Raw genomic sequence first — 22,986 nt, 5'->3', positions numbered from 1 at the left:
AGAGGAACTGGGTTCTAACTACAGGTCACCAAGAGAGAATTTGGGGGTGGGGAGGCAATTACAAATTCATAACTCATTTAGGCCCCATATACTTTGGGCAAGGAACTTAGGTTGGCTCCCCCTTGCCTTGTAAAGCTCTCTCTGCCCTTGGCAGAACCAGGTCCAGACCCTACCTGAGCCCCCGCAGTTGTTCAGAGAGGTCCTGCCGGTCCCGCTCCACAGCCTGCAGCCGCACCTCGAGAGCCGCCTTTTCCCGCGCTAGAGCCTCCTTCTCCTGGACTTCCCGGGCAAGCGCCTCTTCCTGTCGCTTTGCCTCCTGATGCAGCTGCTCCACCCGAGCTAAGGCTGCCTCCTGCTGGTGATGTGCCTGAGAGGAAGAACTGATGGGATACAGAGGGAGGCAGGATCCCCCCAGGGCTGCTATCACCAGATTAGGGCCATGGGCTCCTCAGATTCTGGACCCAGCTCTGTGAGCCTTGAGCACTGCCCATTCACACCAAGTACCATTTATCTATTCCCCTGATCAACCTACAGAGTCCCCAGCCCAGGAAACAGGCTCTCCTTTGAGCAATACCCTGTGCTACGGCTGCAAGAGATCTACCTCTAAGGAGCTTTTAGTCTTAAGGAGAGGTAAGACACACACATAATACCAGGAAGAAAGTGATCAGTGCCCTGAGAAAAAGGCTCTGAGAAGGGAGATTATGTATAATTACTAGGGCAATGAGATGCTTGGTAAAGAAGAAAGATGACCTTTGAGTTGGGGCACTGGTTCAGAAAAAACTCAGAGCCCCTTGCTATGTGTTACACACTGGACTAAAAGCTGGAGTTATAAAAACAAGTAAGACATAGTCTTGCCTTCAAGGAGCTTTTGGTCTAATGGTGGAGACACATAAACACAGATAATTATAATATAGTACGAAGGGAGTGGTGGTTGAATAAATACAATGTATTATCAGAAAACACAGGAGAGGCATCTAATTCAAACTGATGGATGTGAAGCAATGAAGAATCAGTGAAGGATTCCTCTAGGAATTCTTTTAAAAAAACTGGAAGACATACCCCAAACTAGTAACACTGGTCATTTCTAGGAAGTGAGATTTTCCCTTCCTGAATCATTTCTGTAGTGTTTTCATTTTTTACAGTGAGCATGTATGTACAACGAGCATGTACAGCGAGCATCCTTAATGGGATGGTAGCAGTTTTGTCTTCTCACCTCGCTTAGTTTCTCTTGAATTTCTTCCTTCTCATCTTGTATGCCCCTGAGATCTGCCTGCAGCTCAGCCCTGGTCTCCTCCGCTTTCTGCAGCTGAGCCTCCAGGTGGGTGTTCTTTTCCCACAGGGCTTCCTTGTTCCTCTCGGCCTCTGTCAGGCCCACCTGCAAAGTGTTTCTCGCCTGCTCTGCTGCTTCCATCCTCCTGCACACAGACTGGTTCTCCTGTTCTAACTACTGGCCAAAAAGGGAAGGACATCAAAGACAAAGGGTTACGGTTTAGAGATGAAGTGCTGAGACAGAAATCCAAGAGAGATATGAATCTGTTCTCCACAGATGAACACAGGAGTGCTTACGAGAGAGGAGGACTATGCACACATTTGGTCTGGGGTCTTTACTCCAGGTACTAGATGGGTTGATGCTGGGGACAGAGAGAAAAAAGGCAAAATCCTGCTCTTAAAGAATTCAGAATAAGGGAACATACAACATTTCTGGGGCTCAAGGGAATGGGGTAGTGAAGAGACGTGTTAAATTTGTAACCTCTAGAGAAAATTCTGGGACTTGGGCTCTTCAACAGATCCTTTTCTGTGATTGCTGTTATCTCATACAACAGGATTAAAACCCAGTCTTCCTTCCAGAGGACATGGGCCTAGCCCTGATGATTTTACCCTAAAGCCCAAAGGTAGTTAGTTCTGCTGCAGATGTGGGAGGGGCCTATTTTTAATGGCTGAGCCCAGGCCTTGTAATCTTTGCTCTCCTTTGCACTATAAATGTTCCTTTTGCTCATTCCAGGACTACATTTGGGAGCTGATCTGTCTTGGGCTGATCCATTTAAGAACTGTTCCTTGTTACAGGCATCAGCTTTGTCTGTCTCTCCCTTGCCCTCGGTCGGGGCCCAGCCCTACCCTGTGGATCAGAGAAATCTTTGCTCACCTGGAGAAGCTGCTGGTTCAGCCCAACTTTATCTAAGGCCAAAGCCTCATTTAAGGCACTGAGTTTGACAGCTGCAGCCCGAAGATCAGCTACCTCGGCCTTCAGGCTGTTCTCAGAACTTGACAGCTCCACAATAGACTGTTCTGCCTAAAAGCAGAGAGTTAGAGTTTCATTTTCCAGTTTTCCTGCAATAGTGAACAGCTCACATCCCCAACATCTGCTGCTTTCCTTGTACAGAGAACAGTTAACACTTCATTCCTTCCCTTACATTCTGAACAACTTTTCCCTTCATTTCTTCATTCACTTACCCATTCATTCATTGAAGAGTAAGAGAGGAACTCACATTACAGAGGCACAGACATCAGGATGTATAAACAACTACAACTGTGATGACACCATAGCCAATGTAAGCACAAAGTGCTCTGGGAACTCAAAGAAAGCATTAATTCAAAATGCTTGGTAGAAGAGTCGACAGTTAAGTTGGGTACTGACAGATGAGGAAGAGTTTGCGGTTGAAAGGGGAGGAAAGAAGCAGTCCACGTAAAGGGAAAGGTACATACAAAGTATTAAAATCACGAAAGAACGGGTAAAACTGAGAATGCAATGAATGCTATGTGGCAGGAACAAAGGTATATGAGGCGTTAGGACAGCGATCTGGAGTGAAGAGGAGGCTAGAAACAGTTTGGGGCAGGTGGCAGAGGGCTTTGCATGTGGTACCAAGGAGCTGGGAAGCCAGTGAATGGTTTTAGGAAAGAGACTGACATGACCAGACTGACACTTTAGAAAACCATTCTAATTGCAATACAGAGAGTCTGTTTGGAGGGACACAACCCAAAAGCAGTAACTAGGCATTGAGGCAAGAAACAGGAAGGGCCATGACTTGCAGGATGAAGAATGAGGCAGGCTGCGCGCCTTTTTCCTGGAGACACAACTTTCCAAGCCGCCCGCCCCACCCAGCCAGCGAAGAGGAGGACCACGCACCCTGGCCAGTGCGGCGGTCACTTCTGTTTGCTCTTGTCTCAGCAACTCCCCTTCCAGGCGACTGGACTCCAGGGCTTCCCGAAGGGTGATCACTTCACTGAGCGACTCTGACTGTTTGGCTTCTAGGACCGCCAGCGTCTCCTGACTAAGATGGAAAACAGAAGGGGGCTAGAGGAAATCTCAGGGAGTGGCCACACCCCAAAAGATAACAGGAATGTAATTGCTTTTGCGATGCGAAAGAATGAAGGTGGTCTCCAAAAACTGATAAGGAGAGGTCTCCAAGACACATAACATGAAAAAAGCAAGGCGCAGAACAGTATACATGGTGCACTATCTTTTATGCAAGAAATTGGGGGAAATAAGGATATATGCATATATTACATAAAGTAGCACTAGACATATTAATAAGAAATTAATTTAAATGGTTACAAACAGAAGGAAGGAATATGGGATGAATGAAGCCGAGGGAAGTAGTACTTTCTATTTGCATACCTTTTAAAATAGTTTTGACTTTTGAATCATATAAATAAGTGTATTATCGAGTCACACAAATTAAATTTAAAAACATAAAACTATCTTTGTGGATTGTCTTTCCTTTTCCTTAGTAGAGGGGAGACCACTCCTTGTGCAAGTCATGATCCTTAGAGCAGTCATTCAAGATTCCATTATTCATGCCTATTAGGCAGAAGGAGCTAGGGAACAGGTGAGGAGGGGATGCAAAGATGAAGAAGAGGGCTTCCCTGGTGGCGCAGTGGTTGAGAGTCCGCCTGCTGATGCAGGGGACACGGGTTCGTGCCCCGATCCGGGAAGACCCCACATGCCGCGGAACGGCTAGGCCCATGAGCCATGGCCGCTGAGCCTGCGCATCTGGAGCCTGTGCTCCGCAACGGGAGAGGCCACAACAGTGAGAGGCCCACGTACCGCAAAAAAAAAAAAAAAAAAGATGAAGAAGATACAGGGACTTTCCTGGTGGTCCAGTGGTAAAGAATCCACCTTCCAATGCAGGGGATGCGGGTTCGATCCCTGGTCAGGGAACTAAGATCCCACATGCCGTGGGGCAACTAAACCCGTGCGCCACAACTACTGAGCCTGCGTGCCTCAACTAGAGAGCCCACGTGCCACAAACTATAGAGCCCACGTGCTCTGGAGCCTGTGCGCCACAACTGGAGGGAGAAAACCCGCACACCACAACTAGAGAGAAGCCCGGGAGCTACAACAAAAGATCCTGCATGCTGCAGTGAAGATCCTGCATGCCACAACTAAGACATGATGCAGCCAAAATTGAAAAAAAAAAAAAAAAAAAAGATATAGCCCCTGCTACCAGGTACTGAAGACTTACCATATGTCAGGCTCTGTGCTGTCAGACTCTTCAAGGGAAACATTATCAGCCCCATTTTACAAATAATCTGTCCAAGTGGCAGAGCCATAATTTAAACCAAGCTTCTGCCCAGCTCTAAAGTCCTTGCTTTTTCTATGACATGGAATCGGGGAATTTACAAATGAGCTGGGTCCCTGTACTCTGGAATTCCCTTCCTTGACCAGCTCATTTCCCATTACTTCCCAGGATCAGTCCTACCGTTTGGCCAGCCCGGCCTCCTCTGAACATGCCATGAACGTTCCTGACTCCTTTTCTTTGCTAATCTGTTCCTTTAGCCCTTGTCCCACTCTCTACCAATCAAAATATGTCAAGGCCCAGCTCAACGGCTACCCTCTCCTCCATGAAGCTTTTAATAATTAACTGTTACTCCTAATCTCCCAGAGGACCTAGCTTGAAGCTCTTTTTTAGCTCATACTTCATCTGGCCACGGTTTACTTGTCTGACTTCCCCATTACACTGCAAACTGCTTGAGATCAGAGCCTGTGTCTTATTTATTTCTGTACCCGCCACGGGGCCTCGGCCCTCCTGGGTGTTCAGCAATGCTTGGATGAACTTTCTGTTTTCATCCTCCTGCAAAGGACGGAGCAGTAAGCTAATCTGAACCCACCGAACAACAGGCTTCAATTTACTCCACTTTCTAAGAGCGGGGAGGGGCTGTCACACGCACGCACAGGCGCTCCCGTTCACGGATGGCCAGGTGCAGCTCCTCCCGCTGCTCCTCCTTCTCGCCCTGAGCACAGTCGCCCTGCAGCTGAAGCTCCATGTTTGTCCTCCGCAGTCGCCACGCCTCCTGCTCCAGCACCTCCAGCTGCTGCTGCAGCTCCTCCCTGGTCTTCTGCAGGAGCTCTCGCTCCCTGGAAGGAGACCGGACATGAACAGAAACCCTGGAACCTAAAAGCCCTCCTGGAAGCAGACAGCACAGGGTCAAAGGAGAGAGGTTTACGTTTCCTTTAAATATCTCATCTTCCCTTTTGAGCAGGAAACTGTTTTTTTTTATCACAAAGACCCAAAACTGAGTGAGCAGGAACCAGCAGAACACAAAGCAAGGAGGCCCTGAGCAGCTGTGGGTCTAGGGAAGAACAGGGTCAGCCAACCAAACACATGGGCTGGGCGGGGACTGAGCCTGGGAGGAAGGGGGGGATGAACAGCTCCCGCTCACCTGCTGAGAGAGTCCACCTCCCCCTGCAGGTCCACAGTCTGCCCTGCCAGGGTGTCCCGCTCCCCGGTGAGCTGCTGCAGCCGCTGTCTCAGGGCCTCACCCTCTTCCTCCCACTGATGATGCTGCTGCTGCAAGGAGCTCACAGCTTCCTGGCAGCCTGACAGCTGCTGCCTTAGGTCCTGCGGAGGGAGAGCATCAGAAGTGAGGTGGTGAACAAGAGCGCAGGGCAGAGGAGGGATGTCATAAGCCTGAAAGTAGGGCTGGGCAAGGGGGTTGGGGGCTGGTGCAACAAAGGGAAGCTACGAAAAGAGATGAGACCAGTCGAGGAGACAGAGCATCAGAGATGACTGGGTTCTGTGGCTTCCAGAGTGTCAGAGTCCATCATCTTCAAATGTAAAATGGTGGGGGTGGTAAGTGTGGCTGGGACCCTTAGAATTGGGGAACGCTTACCCACACTCCCCTGGGGCTCCACTTTGCACAGTGCTGTGTAAAGACTGCATCAAAGTGGAGCGTGCCAGTGGCACGGAGAGTGTGCCTGCTCCCCACGAGCACAACTGGGCAGACACAGAGATTCTAATGGGCACTTCGGGGTGTTGACAAAACACCTTGTGACTGGTCAACGTAGCAAAAGGGGCAGTCTGGGCTAGGAGGGTACCTGGGGCCCAAGTCAGTTTAGACACCCATCCCTGTGGCTGAGGAGGAGTGCTGGGGTTCTCACCTGCACAGCCTGGCGTCTCTGAGTCAGCACTGAACGCACCAGAGAAAGAGCCTTGTCTGGCTGCTGGGAATCAAACTGGGAGGAGAAGCCACTAGGGTCCAACTCCAAGGAGCTCTCATGACCAGAGGCTTGGGCCATATTGTCCTCCTCTTCTACCATGGCCTGAAATCCAACACAGCAGGGTCACCATCCTACTGACCAAGGCCTAGAATCCATGTAGAGGACTAACATGCCAGCCTGGACAAACCTGATGTTTTCTCTCTCAGGTCCTCTCCCTGGGGGGTGGGAGGAGGGTATCTTAAGAGCCAAAAAGGTTGGTTCCTTCAACTCCTCAAACCAACTCTTCCCCTTCGGTCACCCAAACCTAGAATGAGCAACAAGACTAGCACCCCTTGAACACCCAAGGAATAAATGAAGGAAAAAGAGGTTGCTGAGGTAGCAAAGGCCAGGATCCAGCCGCTGCCGGAGAACTGCAGCTAGCAGTAAGAGAGAGGGCGTTTCAGCAGGCAGTGCCAGCACATGAAAGCTTAGCTACTCCTCAGGGTTCCAGTCTTCAAATGTACTCAGACAATTCCTCCCCACAAGACCCTAAGTCCAGACTCCTCTAGGCGCACCTGAGAGGACAGGGAGGTCTGGGGAGGGTGAGGCTGGACCGGTTACTGTGAACCGGAGGCTTACCAGTACCTGGGTTATGTCCTTGATCATTTGCTGTAAAGACAGCTTCTCCTCTTGGGCATTCCTACTTAGAGATGCCTCGTGTTCCATTAATTCTGCGTGATTTGCCTCCTGGACAGGGAACCAAATAGAGCCTATGAGCCAAACTCTCAGAAGAGAATTTATCATTCTAGGCCCCAAATTAACCAGAGTCTCATTCTGTCTATTCTGTTAATCCCACTTTTCCCCTGACCACACGTGAATGCTAACACTGTCCCAGGATTCTGAAGACAATGTGATGTGGTGATTAAGAATTCAGATTAAGGGATTAAGAGCTCCAAATTAGACTGCCTAGATAAGATTTCTTGCTCTATCACTTACTAGCTTGGTAACCTTAGGCAACTCCTTCTTTGAGCTTCCTTCTCTTTAAAATAGGACTAAGGGACTTCCCCGGTGGTGCAGTGGTTAAGAATCCGCCTGCCAATGCAGGGGGACAAGGGTTTGAGCCCCGGTCTGGAAAGATCCCACATGCCGCGGAGCAACTAAGCCCATGCGCCACAACTACTGAAGCCCACGCACCTAGACCCTGTGCTCTGCAACAAGAGAAGCCACCGCAATGAGAAGCCCGTGCACCACAATGAAGAGTAGCCCCCACTTGCTGCAACTAGAGAAAGCCCGTGCACAGCAACGAAGACCCAACGCAGCCAAAATTTTTCTAAAAATGGAAAAACTTAAAAAATAAAATAAAATAGGAATAATTAACAGCAACTACTTCATAGATTTGTTTTGAGGCTTGAATGAAAAAACTGTATGTAAATTACTCGACACAGTGTCTGTCAGAAAGCAAATGTTCATTAAATGTGAGCTATCATTGGATGAAGGATGGTTGCTGTCTCTGAACAGCAAATTGGCACTTGAGACATAAAAGCCAGAGGAACCTCTAGCCCCAAGGTCAGCAATAAATTTGAACTCTCAAAATGTCCCCTCCTCCTTACCTTATTGTGCTAGTGAAGGCTTAAAGACGCAGATTTGCAGCTATGCTTTTTTTTTGGCCTATATAAAATTTGAACCAACATTTGTAAATTGAGAGATTTTTCTGAGCTGAGAAATTCATAAAAATTCATAAAAATCTGAATTTCTGGCTTCTCTCAAAAAGTTAACATATGGGCCACACCAGCCCCCATCCCTACATGGCAATAATTTACTGAAGTTGAATAGAGGATGCCTCCTCCAGATGGGACATATATTCTTCAGGGTCCTGCAGTCCTCACTACTCCTCACTGTTTCCTTACTATTGAGATCAAGTGTTCCCTGTTATACTGAAAACTAAATATGACAGCACTGGAAAATCAGAATTCTTATAGCTGAACCTACTTCATTCATTTATATTACCTGGGCCCTGCAGACATCTGAATTTGCAAATTCCTGAACAAAAAGAAACCAAGGGCTTCCCTGGTGGCGCAGTGGTTGAGAGTCCGCCTGCCGATGCAAGGGACACGGGTTCCTGCCCTGGTCCGGGAAGATCCCACATGCCGCGGAGCGGCTGCGCCCACGAGCCATGGCCACTGAGCCTGCGCGTCCAGAGCCTGTGCTCCACAACAGGAGAGGCCACAACAGTGAGAGGCCCGCGTACCACAAAAAAAAAAAGAAACCAAAAAGGCATAAGCATGTCTAGCTCCCAGCTGATCCTAGCTTGGATGAGAAGACTAGGGATATGTATTTGGATAGGGGTGCAGGATTTGCCTAAAATCAGAGATCTGAAAATTCCCAGAGATGAAAGGAAACGTGCAATCAAGCCAGAGTTCTAACTTCCAACCTTAGAGAATCCCTTTGATAACAACCCTGGCAGATGTTAAGCCAGTGACACAAACCTCACTCCTTCATTAGACAGACTGTTCAATTACCGAGCAGCTCCAGCTGCTCTACCACCCTGTAACTTCCAGTCACTGGCAGTGATTGTGCCCCCCTGGCAAACACTAAACAAGCTAACTCTCTTCCCTGGTGTCAGTCCTTCAGTTATGTGAAGGCGGCCATCATGTCTTCCTCAAGCCCTCCTTCTCCAGGCTAACCACATTCATGCTCCTCAGGTGTTTCCCGTATGACTAGGTTTTGAATCTCTCCAAACACCCCCCCCCCACTTGGCTAGTGTGCCTCTTCATGTGTGTCTCACTCTCTCGGAGGAGGACACACTGCATGCACGCACTGCTGTAGTTCCCCTAGGAATATAGTAGGGACAGTAGACAGCTAATGTTTATTAAATGGATAAATGGATGAGTTAAATAATTTTCAGATTCAACCAAAATTAATTTTTTAGCTTTAGGGGATTTCCTCAAGGAACATTTAACTGGTATCCTACACTCTCTGTCCATAAAGGACAGGAATCTACACGCCCACTCCCAACTCTCCCAGAACAAAGGATCACGTACCAGGATCTCCATCGTCTCTCTCAGAGCCTTTACCATCTTTTCATAATCTTCATTTTGCTTCTGAGACTGCGTCAGTAGAGCAGAGAGCTCGGTCACCCTGAAGAGAAGAGCATAGCACAGTTACCTGGGAACCCACTGATGTGGACAGAGCTATGCAGCACACACTAACCCAAGCCAGACACCCCCACTGCCACCCCCCCAGAGTCCCTTGGGTGCCCCCAGCCCCTGCACTCCCTGAATACATGATGCTATAGCCTTGAACTCGGGGAGGGGGAGCCAAAAGCCACTCAGACGCATGCAGGGATTTACCACATCTCAAGACTGGAACACGTGTTTGGGGGCCCAAGAGCTGAAGGAAAGCCCTGGACCAGGCCCTTCCAGACCCCGCTTGATCTTGAAGTCAAGCGCCCTGAAGCCAACAAGAACATCAGAATTGCCACATGGGATAGTCCCAAGGTCCCTCAAGCCCAAGGTTCTAACTCTGATAGAGAAAAAGGAGGGGCGAATTGGGAAAGATTATGGTTAACCTCCCTGATACTAACCTCAAAGTTCAGGGAAATCACCAGGCATCTTTATCACCTAACACCATATCCTGGAGCTCAGTACCTGGTGTTATATAAGTAGCTAAATAAATATTTCTTGAATGAAGTTATCAAGGAGCTTAATTTTTTATTTCAAAGTCTTCATAATTTTATTCTGTATCATCTTTAAGAGCTTTAACTCACTGTATGGTCATTCATTTAGTTATTGTATGATTCAACAAACATTTACTAAGTGTCTACTATTATCGCAGGTGAAGTGCAAAGCACTAGAACACAAAACTTACTAAGACATGGTCTCTGTCCTTGTGCTTCCCAGTGCCGTCACAACCCAAACAAAACAAACTGCAATTTACACACACCACCAATAGGTGGTGACACAACCCTAGCCATGGGGTATAAACTGAACTTTGCCCCAAGATTCAAACGGAGCTCTTTGTTTACGTCCCTGCCCTTCTTATCATTTTTTAAAAATCTATTTTATTATAATCCAAAAAATAAAAGAGCCTAACCAAAAAAACCCAAAACAAAACTAAATAATCAACGAGATCAATGTAACAAGCACGTCAAAAGACCACAGGGGGGACTTCCCTGGTGGCGCAGTGGTTAAGAATCTGCCTGCCAATGCAGGGGACACAGGTTCGAGCCCAGGTCCAGGAAGATCACACATGCCGCGGAGCAACTAAGCCTGTGTGCAACTACTGAGCCTGCGTTCTGGAGCCCGTGAGCCACAACCACTGAACCCGCGAGCCACAGCTACTGAGCCCACGAGCCACAACAACTGAGCCCACATGCCACAACTACTGAAGCCCGCACGCCTAGAGCCCATGCTCTTCAGCAAGAGAAGCCACCGCAATGAGAAGCCCGTGCACCGCAACAAAGAGTAGCCCCTGCTCGCCGCAACTAGAGAAAGCCCGCGTGCAGCAATGAAGACCCAATGCAGCCAAAAATAAATAAATAAATTTATTTTTTTAAAAAATGTATATAACAACAAAAAAAAGACCATATGGGGGCACAGTAATGTAACAGGCTATCAAGGTCATAGAAGAGGTGACATTTAACTATGCCTTAAAGGATAAGGCAGAGAGAGAAGGGAGAGAGGTATTCCAGGCTAAGGCCAGCATCTACAAAGGCAGGGAACATGGAAGAACTTGGCTGTTCTGGGAATGGCAAATAGTTTGGTGTTGATAGAGGAGAGTCACAGCCAGCTCTGTAAGTCAAAAGGACAGAAACTGAGCTGCAAGACAGTCTGAGGGCAGAGGGCAGTGAGACAGCCCCAACTGGGTTTCAAACTAGACTCCCTCTGGCACATCTCCTTCCCCTCTTGTGGGAGGAATGCTCTTCACATCTCCCCCACCTATCTTGACTCCCTAAAGGAGTCAAGTTTCTCTTAGCGAACCCTTCCTAGGACCCAGGCCATCTCACCGATCCTGAAGCTCAGCCTTCTCCAGATGCCCTTGACTCTTCAGCTGTGTTAACTCCTGACTCCTTTCATGGGCTTCCTTCTCCAGCTCCTGGGTCCTGGCTAGTAGCAGCATCAACTGGGATGGCTCACTCCCATTCAGTCTCCCAGATCCATCAGATTCCCGGGACTGTGGTGCTCCCACAGTCAGGCGCAGACAACAGGTCAACAGGGAACCTGAAAGCCTCACATGCTCAGCCTTGAGCTCCGTCAGGTCTCTGAGTACAAGCAAAGAAAAGAGCAGACTCCAACAGGGACCAGGAACAGGAAAGGGAGCATGGAGGTCACGCCCAGGGAAGCCTGAGGAGCAGGTCTGGGAAAAGTCATCTCAATCCAACAATCCAACAATTCCATCCCTCCCCACCAACTCTTTCACCTCTGCCTTTCCCCCACAACCTGATTCCCTTCTATAGCAGCCCACTGTCATGCGAATAGAGTTCGTAGGGGCAAACCTCCTCCCGTCATACCTCCACACTGACCTGTCAGTGGCTGACTTCATTTCCAGGAAGTGGCGACGGAAGGTCACCACCTCCCGCCACAGACCGAGAAGGCGACCATGCTCCCCTTTCAGGTAGCCCTTGAAGAACTGTGTGTTCAGAAACCCAGGTCATACCAAAGGGCAGAGGACATCTTTTGCCAACACAGGAGTCTTGGATTCCTCCTGACTATTGGGGGGGAAGTGGAGGGCCTTAAAGGAGATAGCTTATGAATGGGTGTCTATGTTCAGGCGATGCTGAAGTGTTTAATAAAGTTAGCAGTGGGATTCAAGAGGTCAAAGGGCCTAGGATGGTATATGGCCTTCTTTGAGCTAGATTAGAAAAGGATAAACAGTAGCTGCTCAACAAATGGGAGCTATTACCATCATCACCACAGACTTATAATGATGATTAAATGATATAACATATGTAAATCATCTAACATAATGCCTAACACAGAGCAACGGCCCAGGAAACATTAGTTTCCTTTAACTGGGATCTGAAAATTTCTTCCCCATTCAATTTCAACAGCTACCTCCTTAGCATCTAGATTGCAGACTTCCAGATGAGGGGGGTCAGTAAACTTTAAGATCCATCTAAAACCTATGCAGGAACAGAGTTGCTTTGAGTGTCATGCTACCTGCCAGCAAAACCTCGACTGGGCAGGTAAGAACAGAACTAAGGTGACAGCCCAAGCAGGGCAGAGCTGCCAGCATGAGCAGTAAGGACGGCCAGAGACTTTAACAAACAGCTCAGTTTCCATCCAGGTCCTGAAGTTAACCCCTTCCAGCACTGACCAGGCAGCGCCCAGACTCCAAGTCCTCCTCTCACCATTCCCGCCCACTGTTTCTCTTACCTCCTGCTCCATCTGCCACTGGCTCTCCTTCCTCATTAGCTCATCCCGGGCCCGGCTCCAGTCTACTGTCAATTTTTCCACATCTTCCCGAAGCGCTTTATTCACCACGTCAGCTTTTTCCATGTGCAGCCGAAGCTGGGTGTTCACCTCCGCTAGACTCTCACACCTGCACTGGGGAGGGGTAGGAGCAAGTACTAAACAAAGGTCTGAGCCAACCCTTGGACCTCTTGGAGTAAGATGACAACCACTGGAACTTTCCACTGCCAGGAACTGGAGGGCTAAGGCTGAAGTCCTTGATTCTAATCCATGTTAGCCCTCGAGACAGAGGTTTTCCATCAACCTTCTCTACCCGCCTGCCAACCACCCAGGCCAGAAAGTTGGGGCCCATCACCTCTGTTGCTCCTCCTCCAATCGGGTTAGCAGCTGTTCCAGGTTTGGCTCCTCCACACTTTCCCACCTCTGAGGGACCGGTCCCTTAGCCAGACAAAAGCAAGCTTTCATTTACCTCCAACAAGAACATCCCGCAGACAAATTCCCTGATGCCCCCTTCTACTGCAGCCTGCTTATTGTTTTTAAAGTTCATCCGTTTATTTTATTTTTATTTTTGGCCACACCGAGCAGCTTGTGGGATCTTAGCGCCCCCAACCAGGGATAACCCCACCACCACCCCCAAGCAGTGAAAGCACAGAGTCCTAACCACTGGACTGCCAGGGAATTCCCCAGCTTTTTTTTTTTATTCTTTCTCCCCTTTGTTAGCAATATGTCTCTTTTCTCAATCACTGCATTCCTCAAGTAAACCCACTGCATCCCTCTCTCCAAACGTAAACCAGTGACTTCTCGTGAAAGATGGCATTTGGTAGTGAAAAGAACTTTTGACCTAAGAAGCATAAAATACAGCTTCTTTCACTAATGGTCTTGGCTTCTACTACGCTAATTTTTGGACCTTGGGAAGTTATAACTTCTCTAAGCCACAAAGTCTTCAGCTCCAAAATGAAGGTGATATCATTCCCCTGAAAAGTTGCTTTGCAGGTTAAGTGACGTAATTCTATGACAATGCCTAAGGGTGCCTGGCCTACATAGAACGGTACATAGTTAAGTCTCGTCCTTTCCTTCCTCTGAGAGAACTCTTCCGAGGGTAATGTGAGAAGATGCTGAGAGGGAGCTGGAAGAAAGGCAGATAGGTTTTTGAAAGCCAGTTCTACCCAGCCCACAGCACAAAGAAATCTCTCTGTCACAAATACGGGTTTTTCAGGCCTGCAAAGGCACACATCTCTCCAAGACAGATAAACACTGACACCTCCTGGAGGAAAAATGCATCTCTTCTCTCGGATTCCACACCCCTTCCAATCTGGTAATACTAAGTCTCCTAAAGCTCATTTTGTCCTTAGAGAGCCTGGTGTTGGAGTCTGATGGGGCAGGAATAGCTAGGTCCTGTGAAGGTATCTGATGAAAGCTCTCAGGGGCTGATGAAAGAGAGGCTTCTTCCAAACACCGCCTTATCACACCCCAGCCTCCCTCAGTCGGCAAATGAGGCCTAACTATACTCCTTGAGGGCTCAGGAGGAGCACAGAAGAGTCTCACTCACCCCAGTGGCTTCCAGCCGCTTCTCCAGCTCTTGGCACCAACTCCGGTACTGCAACACCTGGGGCAAACAGAGCAGGACACGGCAATGGGCACGGCTGGTACCAACAGCCCAAAGCAAAGGTCCCCAAGGGTCGTGGGCAAATGCGCTGTGAATGAGGGACTGGGTGATGACAGTGAAATGAGGCCACAACATCTTACAGTTTCCATTTGGTCATTTAATCATATGTTCTCTACAGCTCTTGTATTGGAGAAGGAAGTTCATGGGCTTTGGAACCGGCAAACCTAGGATCAGGTCCTAGCTCTAGACTAGGAAAGCAAACCTAGACAACTAACTGACCCCTCATGAAGGTCACCTTTGAAAGGGACATCGTAGATGGCTGGTGGAGAAGTTGTAGACATCAAAGGAGAGCTGTTTAGGACATTCCCACCACGTGGCTCCATCTTCTGCAAACCTCATCCCGCTTCAGTCCCCAGCCCCAAGTGTTCTCCTCCTTCCCCTTCCTGAAAGGGCAGCTGCCTCACCTTGGCCTGCAGCTTCCTCACGAGGGTTGCTTGCCTTTGCTGAGCCTCCTGGGAGTTCTTCAGCTTCCGCCAGGAAGCTGCTTGGTTCTCTGCCATCTGCTGCTGTAGCGCCAGCACTTGCTCCTCCAGCACCAGCTGCAGTGACCGGGGCTTCATATTGTTCAACCCAGGGTCCCCTGTCTCCATGGGGGCACCAGACAGTAAGTCCACAGGTCCCTATGCAGCCAGAGGCTGTTCGCTCCCAGCAGGCTCTCTAATCATTGCTGTGTCCCTTGGACCTCCTCTTGAGCTGGGGACTAAAGCACACAGTGGAGTTGAAAGAACTCCCTAGATGACTCAAATTTATTCAGCAAATACTCATTAAGTTCTGTAAAATTGGGTTGGACAAAGTACAGTACTCCTCAAAGCTTTTCAAATACTAAGATGGACCTAATCTCTAAAGGGGGGGGGATGTGATGAGCATCATTTCCCAAATTTATTGGACCATGACGCAAGCTCACAGGACTAGTGTTTCCTGGCATGACTTTCGTAACTCTGCACTCGACCAAGAGCTCCTAGTTTACCACTGCATCCCTAGTGCCTGGCACAGTGCCTAATAAACATCTGCTGAATGAATCACTGAAGGTGATTTTAGGCTAGCAGGGGAGATGGACACAATTACAATACAATGTGGTCTGTGCAGTAATAACAGAGACATCACAGGATAGTATGGGAAGACAAAAGAAGGACATTTAACCCAAGCTGTGGGGCTGTGAACAGTGTGAATCATCATCATAATTAATACTTGTTAAGTGTTTCTATGGGTCAGTCACTTGAAGTGCTTTACACATACCATGTCATTTTGGCATCACAAGAATCATGAAACCTTCCAATGCTTTCCTATCATACTTCAGCATTGGTACTATTTTAACTTTACACATGGATGAGGAAACTGAGGCTTACAAAGGCTAAGCCTTAGCTGAGAAATCAGAAAGGTTAAACAATTTGTCCTAGTTCATACAGTTGGCATTTGGTTGACTAGGGATTTGAATACAAGCAATCTGACTCTCTGACAGAGAATAGCAGGCATTTCAGGCAGGGGAACCAAAAAACAGAGGGAAGAAGGAGCCAGCTTCAGCAGGATGGCAAACCCTCCTCATCCGCCAGGAGATGGGCCAGCACAGGGCAATGGGGGCAGGTGAGGGAGGCCAGCCTAACCAGTGACTTCAGACACACCCAGGAGACGGGGAGGCAAGATGATCGAGAGTTTGGGGTGCTAGTCCAAGTTCTGTCTCTAATGGGCTCTAGGACCTCGAGCACGCCACTTCCTCAGGCTCCTCATCCAAAAATGAGGGTGCCCAGCTCCATGACCTCTGAGTTTCTTAGGCCTCTAAAACACACGATAACCTGGGGGCAGAGGAGGGGGGTAGAGTTCTCTCACCTTATCAGCCCTGAGACACCCATCAGCAGGTTTGAGGAGTATCTGTATTTCCAGCTACCTATCAAGAAAATGGTCTATTAGAGCTGCCTTCTTGGCAGCATCAGTCTCATTATCTGAAGAAAATGGTATATACAGCAAATGCCAACGTAACATTTGCACATACAGTGGGAGTTTCAGGGGCCCCATGTCCCTTTAATGCACCAAACTGTTGATCTTCTACATCCTGGCTCAAATGCCACTTCCTATCAGGTCCTCCCAGATGTATCCAGGAATAATTTATCAGTTTTATAGCCATATACATAAATTTATATTTAATGTATAGAGAGAATGTCTATGTTACATCTTATCATTACTACTTGTCTATCTTCTCCACTAATTGTGAGTTCCTCAAAGGCAGGAGCTAATTCATTTTGGTCATTAGTAGCTTGTCAACAATGCATAATGAAGAAATGCATGTGGGCCTCACTCCTGGCAGATCTAAACCCTTGGCCAGAGGTTACAAATGTAGCCTGCAGGTTCTTTTCAATCATTGTGTGGCCTATACGATGGTTTTTAAGAACTTAAGTTAGGTGCCAACATTTACCATTGGCAAAATACATATAAAAATTCATATTTCTGGCTCGTTTGGGTAATCAGCATATCTAGTGACCCCTGACCCACATTCCCACAAGGCGACAACAGGCTGCAGTGAAACAGTGTCTGCCCCCTTTAGATAAGGCATATGCTCTCCAGTTCACCTTAGTCTCAGGCCCCTGCCCTGGCCTAGCCTCTCCCTCACACCGATAGCAGATTTTAGTTGTCATGTCATTGCACTTGTGCTATTGTTTTTCTTATAACAGAGTTACAGAGGAAAACTCAGCTTACTAATCACCTCCTGGGCAACTGCAGATACCCGGGTTTGCTGAGCTTGTACTAGACAGTAAGGAAAGGGCATAAAGTAGGAAGAGTACAGCGGCACCAGGAAAGGCATAGTGGCACCAGCACTCCAGGATGCCTCTTCCTAGCTGATCAACTGGGTTAGTACTTCCAGTGTCCTCCCTTTCTGCCCTTCCTTTCCACCACAGCTGTGAAATGCTGGCTCAATCTCTCTCTTCTGGATGGAGGCACAAACCTGCTGGGAAGTAGCTCTTACCGACAACACGACTAACAACAAGAGTAGCTCTGAGATGCTTCAAGGGACTTGAAGAGCCTTTTCTCCCCGAACACTGTGAGGGATGGGCCAGGCTTTTGCAGAGTCTCAGAGGCCCCAAAGGCTCCCTAACACTCCTTTGAATCCCTACCCCCAAAAGCATTCGGTTAAACCCCATGAAATTGCCGATATCTGCCCTTTTTTTAACCTAACAAAATGATAATTTCATGTAATTCAACCTAATATAATAATATTATATATATTTATAATCATATATTTATATATATTATACAAACCTAATATATAAGCAGCCCTCTCATAGTTCCTGGAATTCTCCTATTAAATCCTCTTTTATTCTTTTTATTTATTTATTTATTTGTGGCCACGCCTAGCGGCTTGCAACATCTTAGTTTGATCTGCGCCCCCTGCAGTGGAAGCTCAAGAGTCCTAACCACTGGACTGGCAGGGAATTCTCTAAATCCTCTTTTAGAATAAGGCTGTTGTTAATGTGTATACATTATTTTAGAAAATGATAGTACCACCTCAGTAAAAAAATGGAATTATATTAGAATTATATGATTATTTTACTTTAGCAGATAATTTAAAAATTTTAGAGCTATTTAAAAATTTAGTCCAACCCTCTCATTTTACAGATAAGGAAACTGAGGCTTACAGAGATGAAGTAACTTCATTTTGTTCGTATTTTATTGGTATGCCCCATTTACTTCAAAAATGATGCGAAATTGTAGCAAATGTACCATACTAATATAAGATGTTACTAACAGGGGAAACTGGGTGCAGTGTATATAGGAGCTTGTTGTACTATGCAAGTTCTGTAAATCTAAAATTGTTCTAAAAAATAAAGTTTATTTAAAAAATGACTTGAATTGTTTTATGATTAACACACACCCCCCCCCCCGCCAAAAAAAACACAAACAGGAATAAAAAGATGGAGGGAACAGAGAAAAATTACACCAGGAATTTTTCTGAAATTGAGATTCAGTTCTGAGCTTCCTCAAGACACAGTTCAGCACCTTTCATTAACACAGTCAGATCAGCCAGAGAATAAATAAACTAGCAAAGCTCCAAAAGAAAGGTAGGTTTCAACGGCCCTCAGGAAAGGAAAAGGTCAGTAGCTGGCAAATGGTAACAGACTGAATTGCATTCAATGAGAATAATGGATGTCAGTGTGCTCTGTAAACTGTAAACCACTGAATAGATGTTATCATTACCACAGGAAAAGGAAAAAGATTCACTTCTTTTATACGTTAATTTATCCTGTAAACACTCATGAATTCCAGCTTAGCATCTGGTAACTGGCCACAGTGATACAGAAATGAGGAAGACTGACTTCCTACTTTTGCTAGGACCCAGACTGGGAAGGGCAGTGACCTCTGAACCTAGGGTGAAGAGTGAGACAAGAGTGACATAAATTATATATTTTGTCTCATCTCATCCAAATTCTTCCAAAAGGAGTATTTAAATAAATTTAAAATAGCAGCAACACCACCTAAACTTGAAGTAGAGGTGTAAATGTTGCAAGGACTAAGAGGAGAACTGGTATTATTAAACAGAATTTGTCACTTAAAGCAAAAAAGAAAAAACACGTGAGGGCACAGACACTTTAGTTCCTGAGAAAAGAAACTATATATATTTGTCTGGAGAGACAATTTGTTTCTTATTCCAGAAAAAAAGAAATTAGCACACAGCTCCTTATATAAATCTCATATGTGGGCCTCTCTCCATCCTCCTCCTACCTCTAAGGCCTCTCTCCCTTTAGTCTCCTCTGCTGGCTCCTCCCCACCATCTCAAGGTTGGAGGCCCCAGGGCTCAGGCTTCAGACCTCTTCTCCACCTACATTCATTTTCTAGATAATCTCATCCAGTTTCATGGCTTAAAACTGTACCTATACACCCGTGACTCCCAGTGTTACATCTCCAGCCCATCTGGCACATCACACTCCTATACTAAATCCAAACATTTATTTAACTTCTCCATATAGATGTCTAACAGGCATCTCAAAGTTAACTCATCCAAAAGTGAACTCCTGTTCCTCCAATCTTCCCCATTTCAGTACATGCTAATTCCATCCTTCTGGTTGCTCAAGCCCAAAGGCCTTACAGTTATACTGACTCCATTCTCCCACAGCCTATAACCAATCCATCAGCAAATCCTGTTGGCTCTACCAGTTCCTATCGCTTCTGACCCACCCCCACCATCATCCTGAGCAAAGCCACTCTTGGCTTTAAGGTATGCCCACAAATTCTTTGATACTCCTCCCTTCAAGAGGTGGAGCCTAAACTCTCTCCCCTTGAGCATGATCTGGAATAAAGTTAATGAAGCTGAGTAAAGTAGAAATGACTTCCAAGACAAGGTCATAAAAGGCCTCCCCTCTCTCTAGCTCTTGCTCTCTCCCCACTCTCTCGGCTGTGTCCTGAGGACACCCAGGCAGCCCTGTGAAGAGGCCCAGTGGTAAGGAACCACATCTTGGGAGCAGACCAGACATCAGTTTGACTGCAATCTCCTGAGAGATCCTAAGCCAGAAACAGCCAGCTGAGCTGCTCCCAGATTTCAGACCCACAACTGTATGAGATAATAAATGACTGCTGTTTCAAGCTGCTAAGTTTTGGGGTAATTTCTTGCATAGCAGTAGATAACTAATACACCTGGATAACTGCAAAAGCTTCCTAGGTGGTAGCAATGCTTCTACCCTTGCTTTCAAAATTTGCTTTTTCTCAGCAGAATAGTCAGAGTGATCCTTTTAAAACAGTGACAGGGACTTCCTGGGTCGTCCATTGGTTAAGACTCCGATCTTCCACTGTAGGGGGCAAGGGTTCCATCCCTGGTTGGGGAACTAAGATCCCACATCCCACATGGTATGGCATAAATAAGTAAATAAAGCAATAAATAAATAAATAAATATTAAAACAGTGACAGATTCGGTCACTCAGAACCCTCCAGTGGCTAATCAAGAGTAGAAACCACAATCACTGTATTGGCTTACCTGGTCCTAATTATTTGATCCCAGCCTCCAATTGTTTTAATTCCATTTCTTACTCCTCTCCCCTTTGCTCACATCTCTCCAGCCACACAGCCCTCCTTGCTGTACATGCTTGGAACACACCAAGCCACACACTCATCCAGGGCCTCTTCTTCCAGTTATCCTCATGATTGGCTCCCTTGCCACCTTCTCTGTTCAAATGTCCCCTTCTCAGTAAGTTGTTCCTTAACCACCCAATATAAAATACCACCACCCCTCCACACAAACTGGTATTTTTCTTTTCTTTTCTTTCTTTCTTTTTTTTTTGGCCGCACCATGCGGCACGCAGGATCTCTTAGTTCCCCAATCAGGCATTGAACCCATGCCCCCTGCAGTGGAAGCGGGGAGTCTTAACTACAGGGCTGCCAGAGAAGTCCCTGGTATTTTTCTACTTACTTTACCATGCTTCATCTGTCCCTATCTGAGTATTATGTGTACTATAGCTAACCCAATGTACATTTCCCAAGTGCAAGAATATTGTTTTGTTGACTGCTGTATTCTCAGCTCCTAAAACAGTGCCTGGTATATAGCAGGTACTCATTAGATATTTGACTAAATGAATGGATATAAGAACATTAGGCAACATGATCCATATCAAAGGTCTTACAAAATGCTGACAGTTCTATAATCTTCTAAAAGGTAAAAACAAACAAAAAACCCCAAAAGAAACAGATCATGTAGTTTGTACAGCACTTTACTCTCTCACAATTATTTGCAATCTTCATAAAAAACACTTTGAGAAGAAATTATTGCCTTCATTTTATGGACAAGAAAACTAAGGCTCAAAACACGGAAGGGGTATAACTGGTCAGCGGCAGAGCAAATACTGAACCCCAATCTGCTTCGAAACTCTACACCCTTCCATTACAAAATGCTGCCCCCTAAATCATGAAATATGAAATCACAGCTCTGGGAGGGACACTTTCTAAAGGGTGTGAAATGATGAGGTCTAAGTCTTCGGCTCTCTGATGGACAAGGACCAAAGAAAGGTAGAGTGTGACTGAAGGAACAAGGGCTAGCACCAGGTTCTAGTTCCTCATGAACTCACTCCGTACATTTGGGAACATCAATTCTCCTTTCTAAGCCTTCTCATGTGCATCACAATCTTGGCCTCCATAACTCATGGAGCTAATGTAAACACCAATTCAACAGACATTTACCAAACCCAAAGGCAATCCAGGAATTATTACATGCTCTGGGGATGGACAGCCTAGAATTCGTATCCCGGCTCCACTCACTTATTAGTTGTGGGACTCTACGCAAATTGATCTAAGAGTGCCTTAGCTTCTTCACGCATAAAATGTGAAGATATAGAACCCACCTTATGGAATCGCTCTGAGGATTAAATGGGCCTTTACAGGTAATGCATTTCGTAGCACCTTTGTGGCTGTTCAATAAATATTAGCTATTATTATGATCATCACGTGCTAGACCCTGGGATACAGATGAAAAAGGCAAGGCATAACGCCCCAACAAGTGCACGGCTGTAAAAGAGATGCAGGAAAAGTAACTCGGTGCAATGAGTGCAAAAACCCAGCAGCGAGCTAACTGCGCCTTCAGAAAGCGGTTGGAAAAGGTTTCCGAGGAAGTGCTATTTAAGGTGGGTCCCGAAGAATGAGCGTTCCAGAGTAGGGTGGCGAGTAGGACTGGACTTTCGGACAGATCATGTGCAAAGCCCCAAAGGCAGAGGGAGCCGCAAAATTCTGGGAGCCAGGAGCGAGACGCTTAGGAGAGCGCAGCGCCTTACCGGACAACCCCGGGCTCGGGAAGATCCCTTTTTACGCGGACTGGGAGCGCAGAGTGTTGGCGGCAGCAGCACGCGGACACACCCGCCTAGGACAGGTCCCAGCCCCTCTCTGGGCCTCGGCCGCTGCCCGAACGGAATTCCCTAAGGCGCTCTAAGAGGGCCAGCCTCTGGGCCTCAGACCGTTAACCCGGGCACCTCCCGCCTGCCCTTAAGGCCCCACCTCACCACGCTCGGCTCCCGCAGATTCCTCGGGTGCTCCTCAGCGCCGCAGCACCTGAAGTAGCAGCTAAGGCCCGGCCGGGGGCGGGTGCCCACCAAGGGGCTGGGGCGCAGGCCCCGCCCCTCAAACTCCCGCCCTTTCGGAGGGCCCCCGCCCCTGCGTGCAGCACGCCTAAGGACGGACTGCGCCACCTAGGGGCCTCCGCCATGTTGAGTACTGGCAGCCGACTTAAAAGTGTGGCCCGGAAGAAAAAACGGGATAATATTAAGAGATATTAAGATTCCCTCGCCAGAAATGGGGACAGACAGGCTTGCTGGATTCGAGTAAGGGAAGTTTTAGTAACAGAAAAAAACTTGCTCTCAATCATACCTCTTTTGGCTTCGGGATTACACATTGCGCATGTGTATGGTCACCTGGTTCTAGGTGCGCCTGCGCACTGTTCCACCTACAAACCCGAATACAATTAACAAGGGCGCTTCGTCGGGATACAGCTTCATCTTCAGACCCCCGAAGCCCCAAACGGCTTCAGGCA

The 22,986-nt window shown here is 47.3% G+C and overlaps 1 protein-coding gene across 2 annotated transcripts in view; it reads right to left on the bottom strand.

Annotated features, from left to right (window-relative positions):
- CEP250 (centrosomal protein 250) overlaps positions 1–22,541 on the bottom strand; it is a 47,470-nt gene extending 24,929 nt beyond the window's left edge. The window contains exons 1-17 of one of the 2 annotated variants that reach the window (XM_082670253.1): positions 22,455–22,541; positions 16,319–16,376; positions 14,899–15,194; positions 14,378–14,434; positions 13,184–13,266; positions 12,793–12,958; positions 11,940–12,046; positions 11,424–11,678; positions 9,460–9,556; positions 7,064–7,165; positions 6,380–6,541; positions 5,662–5,840; positions 5,174–5,356; positions 3,125–3,269; positions 2,144–2,290; positions 1,214–1,444; positions 174–367 (exon numbers count right to left, since the gene is read on the bottom strand). In XM_082670253.1, coding sequence (XP_082526379.1) covers positions 174–367; positions 1,214–1,444; positions 2,144–2,290; positions 3,125–3,269; positions 5,174–5,356; positions 5,662–5,840; positions 6,380–6,541; positions 7,064–7,165; positions 9,460–9,556; positions 11,424–11,678; positions 11,940–12,046; positions 12,793–12,958; positions 13,184–13,266; positions 14,378–14,434; positions 14,899–15,084 — 2,294 coding nt within the window. In that variant the 5' untranslated portion in view covers positions 15,085–15,194; positions 16,319–16,376; positions 22,455–22,541. Of the gene's footprint in view, positions 1–173; positions 368–1,213; positions 1,448–1,566; positions 2,291–3,124; positions 3,270–5,173; positions 5,357–5,661; positions 5,841–6,379; positions 6,542–7,063; positions 7,166–9,459; positions 9,557–11,423; positions 11,679–11,939; positions 12,047–12,792; positions 12,959–13,183; positions 13,267–14,377; positions 14,435–14,898; positions 15,195–16,318; positions 16,377–22,454 lie in introns of those variants that run through there. The other variant, XM_082670252.1, reaches the window with a different exon arrangement.
- Between the last annotated feature and the right edge of the window lie 445 nt (positions 22,542–22,986).

Source organism: Grampus griseus (assembly GCF_964374135.1).
Source record: "Grampus griseus genome assembly, chromosome: 14".
Lineage (NCBI taxonomy): Eukaryota > Metazoa > Chordata > Mammalia > Artiodactyla > Delphinidae > Grampus > Grampus griseus.
The sequence above is the reverse complement of the archived record's forward strand: the minus strand, read 5'-3'. Positions and strand labels throughout refer to the sequence as shown.